This window comes from Anabrus simplex, chromosome 1 (genome assembly GCF_040414725.1).
Source record: "Anabrus simplex isolate iqAnaSimp1 chromosome 1, ASM4041472v1, whole genome shotgun sequence".
NCBI classification, from domain to species: domain Eukaryota; kingdom Metazoa; phylum Arthropoda; class Insecta; order Orthoptera; family Tettigoniidae; genus Anabrus; species Anabrus simplex.
The window spans coordinates 928,257,767-928,270,748 of NC_090265.1; the positions used below are offsets into that span (position 1 = coordinate 928,257,767).

At 38.2% G+C, this 12,982-nt stretch overlaps 1 protein-coding gene across 2 annotated transcripts in view; it reads right to left on the reverse strand.

Moving 5' to 3' along the window:
• The window catches only part of Uba2 (Ubiquitin-like activating enzyme 2), a 160,208-nt gene that overhangs the window by 53,647 nt on the left and 93,579 nt on the right, over positions 1-12,982 (reverse strand). For both annotated transcript variants that reach the window (XM_067136665.2, XM_067136666.2), the window contains 2 exons: positions 6,332-6,461; positions 6,020-6,237 (listed from right to left, as the gene is read on the reverse strand). In XM_067136665.2, coding sequence (XP_066992766.2) covers positions 6,020-6,237; positions 6,332-6,461 — 348 coding nt within the window. The remainder of the gene's footprint in view (positions 1-6,019; positions 6,238-6,331; positions 6,462-12,982) is intronic.

Consider the following 12,982-nt stretch of genomic DNA (forward strand, 5'->3'; position numbering starts at 1 on the left):
ATAATTTCGTCGCTACTCTCTGAACTAAATTCCCTATCGCTATCCGATAAATCATCCGCGTTAACTTCGCGCTGTTCTAAATACTGCATTAATTTAATGTCATCAATACCTGCTGAATTATTATCACGTGAACAACATGCCATTTTCCTGTCACAAATCCGCTCACTGCAAGGAGCAATCATTTACTGATTGGTTATGGGATTTGTTAACACAGGAAACGACTCTTGTGAAAGGTATAACACCTTCTTAGAACTGCCAAAGCAAGGCCAAGCACACAATAACGTGTAGCCCCTTTACTACAGGTTGTAGCAAAAATATGCACGTCACTATAGGCTGCCTCAAAATTATGTATATCACAGAATTTTAAGCCGGCCGATGTAATCGGCTCTGGCAACTTCCGACTGGATTGTTAACGGCCGACCAGATCAGCTCTGGCAATTTAAAGGGCGGATGCTCACACTACCGCCTGGCACCAAGAGAGTTAACCTGAATGACATTTCTGAGAAGCCAAACACCCTTTTCGACTTCCTCATCTCAATTTTGAATAACCTCAAGTTGACAAGTATTCGATTGGTCTTTCACGTCTTAGACAACACTATTTCACACTACTTGCCCCTTCCGAAAAGCCACCCTGATCCACCTTAGACAATCCCCCCTCCCCACCACCCCCTCACAAACTCTCCTTTACAATCCCCTACCTCTACTTATTTCTTACTTCCTTATTTGCTTGACATTTTGCCTCCCCTACACATGTCAATCATCATGGCATGCTGATAAAGGTCAGCCTCATAATTTAACTTGTTCTAAATTTCTTACCCCTTGTTTCATTTCTACTTACGTGTCCTTTTCTTTCGGCTTCATATATCCGCGTCGAACTGAGGAACTTTAGTCCTACACTGTATTCTAGAACTTCATGTATGTCGCTTTCCACTCTTCAAAGTGCCGATAAAACAAATGCCTATAAGACCTAGCTTAGCAACAACTTTACACAAGCTGCATCTCTCAAGATCAATCTTTTAACGAGTCATCCCTCAAGATATATGTTGGATCAAGCTTTCTAACTCGTTATTTACCATCAATTCAACGTCTTTTTACGTGATTACAGCACAGCAGGAATATACAAGACTGTCACGTTACAAATGAACTTCAACTGAATTTACTTCATAAAAAGTGTTGATATTTCTATGTACATCGTTTTGATTGTGAATAACGTCTAATATTTATGTGTGTTTATAATTGTTTATGATTTAGTCCTTTTGCCCTGTTCTCTTAATTGGCTGATGATGACACTTTAAATGTGTCTAAACCGGTCCCAAAGTTAATATGTTGAAACTTAATATTGGTACAAATTAATAACAGTGTATTGAAAAGGTGAAACCTCTATACTTCCTTTTTTTGTATTGTGATCTGATCGTTATCGAACACTTCCTGCAACCGTTGCATAGTTACGCACCATATGGTCTGCCGTAACATTCTACTGGAAATAGCCAAACTTTGTTTTCTTCTTCAGTCAGTTCAGCAAAAAGTGGTTCGAGAATGTTGTGAATATAGCTGTAATCTTGTCCTGCAAAAATATCGGACCGTTAATTCGCTGGGCACTAATAGCGCACTATACGCCCACTTTCACATCGTGCAGAAATTTCAGCTGTAAAATGTGCGGGTTCTCCGTAACCCAGATCCTGTTGTGCTGTGAACTGACATAATCCACTCAAATGAAACCATGCTTCGTCACTCATAAAAAGAAAGTATGAATTCACGATACCATTGTGGCCATTATTCATTAAACCAAAGCCCTATGGTACTACAGCCCTGACGGGCCTTGTCCTGCCAAGCAACCACTGCTCAGCCGAAGGCCTGCAGATTAGGAGGTGACGTATGGCCAGTGCGACGAATCCTCCCGGTCATTATTCTTGATTTTCTAGAACAGGGTCGCCATCCTACCGTCAGATAGCTCCTCAATAGGGATGTATAGAACTAGTACCGATAGAGCGCACTGCTGTTGTACTGGGTAAGCGCAATGCGCTCTTCATATGTCTCCTGTGTACTCACGCCGCTAAATATCCACAAATTTAAGTTGTTTGAATTGTTATTTTCGTGCCTATGCCGAGCTATTGCAGTGTTCCTCTTTGCAAAAATTAGGGAAGCCAATTTTCGTTTCACCAGTTTCCACAAAATAAAGGAATGAGGAAGAAATGGTTACATGCTATTTGAAGGAAAAATTTCGGTGAGAAGAATCTGACCAAAAATATTAAAGTGTGTTCCCATCATTTTCAACCCGATGACTTCACGGAAACTTTGTTGGGTAAGTGCGATTTATGAAGGGAAATAATTCCTATTTTCTACCTATAAACTGATTAGGAATTTCGGTAACAACCACCGAATTTATGCGTTTGTATTTAAAGGTGAGAGAGCAAGATTAAAACCGGGCGTTGTTCCATCGCTTTTTCCGTGGACCACGAACACAACAAAAACAAGGAAGAGGCCATGCACCAGAAAATTGCCACGATAAGCCTACAATATCGGAATATGCGGAAATCACCTCCTTTAAAGCACGGGAAGAAATCATGAATATACCCGAAGAAGTGAATGTAAAATTTGTGACTCCCACTTTCAAAGACATCAGCACTCAAACAAATACTACAGGTAATTTGGTTGTTGAGCAAACAATGCATAATCCTGATGCCATATCGCTTCATACGGGGTTCATAGACGTTCAACATTGTAATTTAGTGTTTGCTGTTCTGGGAGAAAACAGATACAATTTACAGATATTCCCCCTTGAACCCAGACTGTGTTTCTTTTTGACAGTTATGAAGCTACGGACCGAAAAATCTGACAAGGAACTAGGCCTTAACTTCGGAATCCATAAACTACTGTTGGGAGAATATTTAACGTTGGGATTAATTTCATGTACTGCCAATTTAAAGAGCTGAGCATTTGGCCTGATAGAGAAAATTTCCTTGAAAACAGCCCCCTTGCTTTTAGACAGAAATACCCCACAACTAGAGTTATAACTGGTGCAACTGAGATTATAATATAATATAATATAATATAATATAATATAATATAATATAATAGCAAAACATTGCACTTTCACTGGCCTCAACCATTTGGTAGGGGGATGCTGAAAACTTTTTAAATTTTGGCTGCATGTTTCTGAACACTGAATAATACCAGTTTTGGGGAAGTGCTCTAATGCATAGCTTACAGCTGCAATATGCTTACAACATGCCTTGGGGCCTGCTCCAGCAAAACATTCACATTCTCCTCCTATAATGTCACCAGATACTCCTAAAATAAGCTTCACATTATAGGTTACGTTTTGTGTACTCAGATTTCACAACACTGCATTTTAGAATTTAATCCGGTTGAAATTAACCTTTTCTAAACAAAACAAACTTTTCACTGAAGAGTCTGTATCCAGCATAACACAATGATTTGTAGTTGGAAACAGGTGCTCCATCTATTTCCGATTTTCTAAATATGAAATAATTTATCAAATGCAAATTTGTGGTAGTGATCTTTACCTTATGGCTGATGGTTAAATCTTCAAAGGAACCAGCACTGGGAAACTCAAGAAATTCACATGCCTTTGGTGGTGGACAAGGCTGTATCTGCAGTTTCATGTAAACCATCAACATTAAAAAACATGAATCGAAGTCTATAAGCAATAGGAGCAAGTGCGTATTTAAATCTCTATTTATGATTTAAGTCTTGGGGAGGTATATTTATATATTTATCAATGTACAATACTCAAGTAATTGCAATCTTTAGGAAAAGACTCCTATTCATTATCTGGATAATAAAGCGTGTTAGAATTTTCTAATTACCGCTGTACTAACTCTTCCTTCCTCCCGCTAGTTTTAGCATCTCTGGTCCATAGCTCATTTAGCAGCTGTTTAATGCTTAAACGCTGAAAATCGTCCATAACATACTAGGGGAAATACGTATACAATTAATTAATTTAGTCTTGGAGTAAAATTAGAAAAGATACAATCAGTTTTAGCTCAGAAAACTCTACCACATTCTATACATTACTCGCAGCTGACTGGGAGAAACATAAGACGATCGCCTTGTGCTTACCCAGTACTACACGAGCGCTATCTGGCGCGAACTTTCTCTGCCTACATCTCAATTGTAATCACGTATGAGTGGACCTCGAACCAACTTTCCGGACCAAGTAAAATACCTTGACCTTGCCGGGAATCGAACCCAGGGCCTCCGGGTTAGAGGCAGGCATGCTACTCCTAGACCACATGGCTGGACACTATTCATCAGCCAATTGCAAAATCTTATTCTTGTAATAAATGTGTAGGCTGTATGTTATGGACCGAATGTGTCCAGTAAGATCTTATATGTAATCATTTTTTCACATTACGTGATGATGAATGTGAAACCAGTTTCCTGAGCTAATCTCTGAAGTGACTTCTGTGGTCTGACTTCCAGTCTTGTCTGTATATCTTCTAACCTCTCCTGTGTGAGAGCTGTTCTTCTTTGCCTTCTTTTTTTTTTCTTAAAAGTAACTAATATCCAAGGATATTTTCACCAGTTGAATGTATCAGCCCATATTGTGAGTAATTAAGGCCAGGATAAAACTTCACAGCACGTGAAAAAGCAGTCGGAACTCTGAAATAGGCACCCAGAAAATCATGTCTAAATGTTGTTTTTAGGATAAGAAGGTTTTCTTTCATTCATTCTAAAATACACCTGTCATAATTACACTGTCAGTAGATGTGTTTACAAATATCACAATGTTATTTTCACCAATTAAAAATATACTCGTACAGTTGAAGAAACATTCGTCAGTACTCTATTTATGTACACAACATTCAAGCGGAACACGAAAATTAAAAAAAAAAAACTCACACAAGCAAAACATGAAGATAAAAATTAAACACTATATACAAGCTGAACAGGAGATTATAAAAATAAAACTAGGCCTATACAAGCAGAACACAAAAATAAAAATGGTAGAATGTTTAATTTTCAAATGTCTCGTCACTGTGCCGGCTGAAGATCCTTTTGCGGACAAAATAGAAGAACATAAATTGCATGTCACTCTGTCTGGTTTTATTCTAGTAAAAAAGTCGTAAACAGGACTCCAGTGTGATATTATTCAAAGTGTACCGTCCTTCATACGGTATATATTACTAGGCTTCAATGAAAACACACTTACAAAACAGAACGCATTAAGTTCTCCGCATGTACCAAAGGCCAGCTGCTGGTGCAACAAAACTCACAGAACAAAGAGGATACGACTGAACACGGAACACTCCAGCACATGGCGGCACACTGCCGGTATCGACAGCCAGCTAGTAGGTGAAGGGCAGTGCATAGTGGCGCTTCTGACAGGACAGCGAGCCAATGTCTCGGTCTCACTCGAGAATGTTTCGGAACAACTGACGTTCTGGAATAGTGGAATATAACTATTGTACCGGCACAGTGTACTGAAACAGGGACATAGTGCCCAACCCTGTATCATGCTAGACTTGCCACAAGCCATATGGCACTCACTTGGGGATTTCCGTGGCCTGTGAACAGAGTTGTGAAGTCTTACATTATACTCCCTGTACATTATGGTTAAAGTATTGTATACATTTCAAGAGAACTGCGATTATCTCTTCAAGTAAACATTACAGCTGCAGAACGCAGATTGTATGCTGGATGATTTTCAATTTCTACTACTTGCCAATTAATAAAAACCATCGAAGTAGGCAAAATATTGCTGCTAAGCTGTAATATACTCACGTAATATTTTGTAACATCAATTATGACTACAGAAGTCTTAAAATGAATCATGAATAAATAGTGTATTTCACTTCATTTACTTTATTAGTAATCTTGCAAGAAAATCACTTTCCCATCAGTTTGATTTCTTACTTATGCCTATTCTGAATCTGTCTGAAGAACTGATTCTACTTTTGCATGTTGAGCATGGTCCACAGAAGAGCTCTTTACAGTATTTCATATGAGTTGCATGAAAACTATATGAATTTCCAGTTTTCAAATCTTGACTTACCTCATTTTTGGCAGCACAAACATAACAGTTCTTATTAGGCTGATTCAAAGATTTCTCAGGAACAATAAGCTGACCCCGGTGGTTAGGTTTCAGTCTGAGATATACTGACTGACACTTCTCCCATTCACTTTGCAGAACACGAAATGCATGGAGAACAACTACTCCAGCAATAATTGCATTGCTTGTTGCAATTGCAGGAATTATATTGCCAGCCATAGCTTTAAAAAAAAGAGAAAAAGAAAGAAGTAGTAAAGTCTTAAATGCAAACACCTTTAATTCTACATAGTAACTTACGAAAATAATACTACTTACATTTAATATCAAAGCGAGTCTTCTGAGGTATACCAAATATATGTGCTCTGATATTTGCACATGCAGCAACAAAATCCATTGCATTCTTGTCATCTTTGTCCCAGACAAGAACATCATCTTTCTTCAAAGACTGAAAAGTAAAGCAGGGAAAATTTCAAATATAAAAAGAATTAAGTTTATATGAAGAGCCATTTGTGATACAGTAAAAAAATACTCCCTTTTCCTTTTGATTTTGAGGAATATACTGACAGAGCAAAAACTGTATGGTATGTTATCTGTACCATCTCCAACCCTTATTTGAGTAGCCAGTATCACGATTTTTGTAGCATTCTGCTGACATTCCCTAAGCCCATAGTACATTTGGCCCATTTTAAGGGCCTTGACCTGCCAAGAAAACTGCTGTCCATAGGGTCAGTTGTACAGGGCAATAACAAACCAGCAGCATCACTTGGTTTTTGTGATCGGGTCTGCTGCCTCTCATAGCAGACAGCACCTCAGTTAATCTCATGCGGCTGAGGAAACCCTGTTTCAGCCCTCAGTCCAGTAGTAAAATAGCAGGACCGGCTGGGAACTGACTTCAGGATTTCAAGAAACGAAGCTACCCCTTGGGCCTAACACCGTACTACAGTTCTAGAGCTTAAGTGAAATCTAAACTGTACTAACTTACCATTTTAAAATATCTCACATGCACTGACTATGGCTCCTTGTTTAGAAGTATATCACAATGTTACTAAGTTAATGTGCATTCCTGTCTCATCTGCATTGTGCTTTACTCCTCAGCTGGTTTAATAATGCAATAGCTGTACTTTTATAATTTAGAGGCTAGAGGCTTTACAGTCTTTAATACGGCATATTTATAAAAGGTGGTGGTGATAATTGTTTTAAGAGGAAGTACAACTAGGCAACCATCCTCTATATAACACTAATCAGAGGAAAAAAATTGAAGGGGTCCGACACTTCGAAAAATGAAGGTATCAACCAAAGGAAGAGAAGGGCCACAAAGGGCGTGAAAATGAAAAACTCCCTAGGTCTCCATACGAAATACCGTTGCGGTCTGAAAAGAACAAGAGGTGACCAAGGGAGGTCGGATAGGATAGATGAAATTGAGGAGCCTGGTACAAGTAAGTGGAAGCAATGCCAGGACTCAGCTAAGGGGCCTGTGGTCGCCAATCCATACTCCAAATTTCAGAGCCCCCTGAGGCCCCTTTTAGTCGCCTCTTATGACAGGCAGGGGATACCGTGGGTGTTATTCTACTGCCCCCACCCACAGAGGGAGATATTTATGAAAGTTGGAGTCAAAATCTTGTATACAAATCTACCAGCTAAAAGTGTCTTCTTTTTGATTAACAATATGGCAAGTGCAGTGAGGCGTTTCTGGGAAATGATATTTCTTAAGAAAGTTTTTATTCTTGTCAGTGATGAAAAACATCTTTTAGGTTCTGCTGTCATCACTGGAGTTGTAATCAGAATCTTGAGTAACTTTGTCATCACCCAGAATGTATCCTGTAGATTGTGTCATAGTACACGCTGAAGCAATGGATCAGAGCCTCTAGCATTTCTGAAATCCTGCCACTCACACATAACATGTAGTTTTGCTTTCAAACTGTTCTTATCCAGAGCTGAATAATATTGAACAGCTGCTGCAAGTTCCCTTTTCTGAAAAGTTTGCAGAGTTGTCACAGAAGTTGATCGAGTTTAATAAATTTGCTGCATCAAGCTGATTTAATAAACTAAAGTGATGGTGAGCGTCTTGTATAGTTCTGTCACACATTTCAACTGAGTCAATCTACCTGCCTTCCATTTTCCCTTACAAACTAATGAAGATTTTGTTTCACCATGGCTCTGTCCTATGCCATCTGTGATGTGCCTCACAACTCTTATAAAATTAGGCACTGCATTTCTTGCTTTGATTGCATCTATCGATCTTGATTGTAACTGTGTGTATAATAGTCTACATATGGCATTATGTTGCTAAAAAATTTTAACCAATAAATAAAGTTTCTGTTACTCAAATAATGCCCCATGGCAATTTTGTTGTGTGGCATTCTTTCAAGCTTTCCTTGTTCTCAAATATTACATTCACGGTTATAGATTTAAAGTTCCACTACGTCGTAGGACAGCTTGGAATTCGATGAACCACCAATGATTGCAATACAAACAAGCATTGTGGTGACCTTCAAAAATATGTGGAGAAAGCCAATAAAACAAGAAAAAAAATACACTTTCGGATTTGTTTTGTGAAGCAGCTTTATCCGTAATTACATTCAATTGATAAGTATAGCAATGTATGAAGTGTGCACTAGGATACTGAAACTGTTTTTGCTTGAACTCCTCCTGTTGTGCCACTCACCATGGAACATCCTTCAAAAGTCTGCACGATTAGTTTGTGAGGATTATCTTGAACACAGGATTTAGTTCATTTAAAATGAATTCAGAAATTGCATCTATACTTCGACACTCTGGATAAAAAATCCCCATCCCCAAAACCTTTCAAATGGCTTTTACTGCTGAGATATGTGTGCGAGCATATGAAAAGGGACCACAAGTCTGACACTGAGATAAAGGTACTGTCGTGTTCCATAATATGTAGTTAATATCATGTAATTGAATTGAATGCCTCCAAAAGAATTTAAGGCCTTAAATTAGCATGTAATATTATAACATAAGCATAAGATTTCATAACTTTTCAGAAGAGCTATTTAAAAATTGGGTTACTTTACGACACAAATAACTACTAAACTATCTGTAAGTTACGTTGGTGTTTACATTTTCATGTTCACCGGTATTCTGATACAGATTGTTTTTTTAGCAAATATTACCAATAGATATTATTTACGGTATAATATTTTCATGGAGATTATCAATCTATGTTAAGTCTCTGAGCTTTTATGACTTGCGGAAGGTCACTGAAGACAACTATATGCAACACTACTGTACTTTACAAAAATTATCACATACCTTAATGAACATTAATCACAGCCAGCATAAGACAGGAATATCAGTTATTCATGTTGAACCCTGCGTTTTGGGCACATTACATGCCTTTTCACCATTTGATCCCGATATCCTACCTCTCCACAGTAGCTGCAGGTGGGTCGAGACCTCTTCTTTGGGGATAATTTTCTTGGACTTGGTGGTTTTCCCTTCTGACCCTTACTTGTTTGTTTAGGCATTACAATTTTTTAAGATGACAGTGTAATTATTGGCAGAGGAGGAGAAACAGAAGCTGGCTCCATAAGATTTTCACTTGAGGTAATTGGTGGTGGCGTTTTCGTGCAGGGAAAGATGTTACAGCAGGACATAATATATCTTTCTTATCTTCTGATATGAAGAGTCTAATTTTTTCATGGAGATACATCTGTCTATCGATGCTAAGTCCTTGAGGTTTGACGACTTGCGGAAAGTCACTGAAGTCAGGTGGTGGATCTTCTGGAAGGATGGTGTAGGGTACTTCATCAGAAACTATGGATTTTTTTGTCAATACTACACCAGGGTGCACTTTCATATACACAAGTGATGTATCTGGGTTATTTGTGGAATGTTTTCATTCCAGCATCAAACTTGTTTTCCCAGTCATATGTAAGAATTGTTATATTTCCGGATTCTGTGCCAACAGCGACAGGAATAAGGGAGCTAGAAACCTGAGAACTTTTATGGGCAACATTAATTACATCTTCAGTAACTGCACTTTCATTTTTCTGGAATGCTCTCTTGAAACAACCAAAATACATACCAGGTTGAAATTTTGTGGGTCCCACTGGCAAAAATGAAATTTTCCAACTGCTGTTCTTTCCTGTCATAACTCTCCACATGAGGTATCTCAGTAGGATGATGTTTTAATTTTGCCCAGCATGGTTATCAGCATGGAATTTTAAATGCTCCTCACCTAAAGAAAAATTTTCCAAGAAGTGATGTACAAGGGATAAGAGAGTATTTACTCCTTTACCCACAATGCAAGCTTCTGGAATAATGTACAAAACAAACTTCTTAAGTGCTTCACACGCTGCATCAAAGAGACCCACTTTATAGCCTGTAAGAAAGAAAATGGGTCAAACTTCTTGTGGATCGTATGGTAAGTCCACCTGTTGGGCAAAATCAAAACTATAATGCATTGTGCCCTCGTATGTGTTACAGCTATGTGGCCCAAGAGACAAAGGAGTTTCCAGTTGTCTAATCATTTTTCTACAATTTTCTATGGTTTTTATAAGCAATCCGCTCTGCTTGGGCATAATTAATATGTTGTATAGCCTTTCCCATCGGATTTCTTTCTTCCTCCTCATGCATAACTGACAGTTTTCCCTATTACAGTTTGATTGCTTGTACAAGTCATACAAAGATCAGTCTTGGGTTTCTGAACTACTATGTTACCTCAAAATGTACACCTGATGGAATACCAGGATGAGAGTGATACAGGAATTCTCTCTAATGATTTACAACTGTCAGAGTATAATGTATGAATGTACTTCTTAGATATGCTGGTGGGGATCCGGCCTGGCATAATAAGTGCATTTTGTTCACAGAAATTATTCATAAAGTAGACTGCATGTTTAGGATAATCAAAAATATATTTTATCTGAGAAGTCTAATACATTTCTGTGAATTTTAGGTTGCACCCCTTCTTTTTTGAATTGTTCCTTTAAATTTTTTAGCCTCTTAGAGCCACAAGCAAATACAAATGGCAAGAATGACTGACACACCTCCTGCCCTCTGAAGTGATAAGTTGTGTTTCTTTCCTGTCATAATTTTTTCTCTTAGTAGCCACTGTTATTGGCTGGTTTCATACTAAAGCATTCATCGCACCCATCCTTAATATGTGGTGGCAATTGATATGTTCACCACAATTGTAATCCAGTTCCTGATATTCTTTTTTTTTTTTTTTTTGCTAGGGGCTTTACGTTGCACCGACACAGATAGGTCTTATGGCAACGATGGGACAGGAAAGGCCTAGGAGTTGGAAGGAAGCGGCCGTGGCCTTAATTAAGGTACAGCCCCAGCATTTGCCTTGTGTGAAAATGGGAAACCACGGAAAACCATCTTCATGGCTGCCGACAGTGGGATTCGAACCTACTATCTCCCGGATGCAAGCTCACAGCCGCGCGCCTCTACGCGCACAGCCAACTCGCCCGGTCCTGATATTCTATTCTCAGAGAATGAATGAAGCAAAAATGATGGTGGTGCCAAAACGAGGCATACTAGTCGAGGTGAGCTGGAAGCCATACTGCAATATTTATTGTATGTTGTTTTCACACTTTTAGAAATGGGGTAATAGTAAGCAAAATGTGCCAGAAATATAGAACTCAAATCAATAAACAAGTTTTCTGTGAAAATATGGCAAACATGCATCTTCACAAACTATGATACGTGACAATATTTAGCTCTGATGCCAAATTTTCATCACACTGCATAACACCTATCTCACTGCAGAATCACTTGCTTTCTGCTTAAAATTGCCATGTAACTATTATTTATAACTTTCTTAGAGTGCCAAGGAGCATGATTGCACTCTTGTTGCAGGTGCCTAATTATACAGTAATTACCTAGTGCTGTTTCACTGATGGGAGCGAAAGTGGGTTATTATAGGACACGAAAAGTGCACGATTTCCATTACTGACTAGAGCTGGTCACTACGCACTGTTTTTCTGGAGTTATCAATACTTGGTATATAATTTATAAGATGTGCCGACATTATTCGTTACCAATAAGACATCAATATTGTTATCCTTTCTGAACAATTTAGCGTAATGTTCCTAAACCTGGCTTTATAATATTGGGGAATTACAGTTCATAATCTTCAGCTTTCCAAATTAGGCTGTAAACCAGGTGGCATACTTAGTATAGCCTATGGGAAAAAAAAAAAAAAAAAAAAAGTGCGATACTAAGAGGGTAAATCTCTGCTTTGAACTGATGAGGTTAAAAACTAAATATCAATAGCCACAACTTCAGTGCAATACTGACCTTCAGAGAGAGCTGACCCCTTGAAAATGCCAGGTAGAGTTTCAGATGCAACACTGGGAGCTACTAACCCAATTCAACAGGACCTACACTCAGAAAATAATTTCTTCTATATTCATTACACACACCAAGTTGAACTGCAAATAACCAAGCAGTAGAGTTAATTACAGGTAGTGAAAACCAGGTCACTGATAGGCTGTTGGTAATGACTGACGGGGATTAAAAAACATTTTCCTGGTTATTCTGAATTCAACGATAAGATATCTATTAGGTTCAACCTTTTCAATAGTAATTAGGTACGTATTTAAGTTACAAATACCTTTTATTCAACTTTGGGACTGGTTTCGACATATATAATGTCATCATCAGCCATAAAAAGATCACAATATAATAAGCAAAGACACAATCTGTAACTGACTAATCACACCATGTGTCATTACAGAAGAGTACCGGCTTAATAATTAAATCTGGCGCAGTGACACATTGAGGTAAACATAAAGTCTCTCATTATTCAAGGAATAAAAGAAGGTTCTTCAATATGTAGTCTTTGTGCATCCGTTCAATAGAAGGCTCCGATAGGCTTCCAAAGTAAAGAGTCATTTAAAACACACATACGTGATATGCGTCAACCAGAGTGTCGAGAACATATTTGAGTCACTTGTAATTTATACCTGATAAAATTTTAATACTGATGAATAT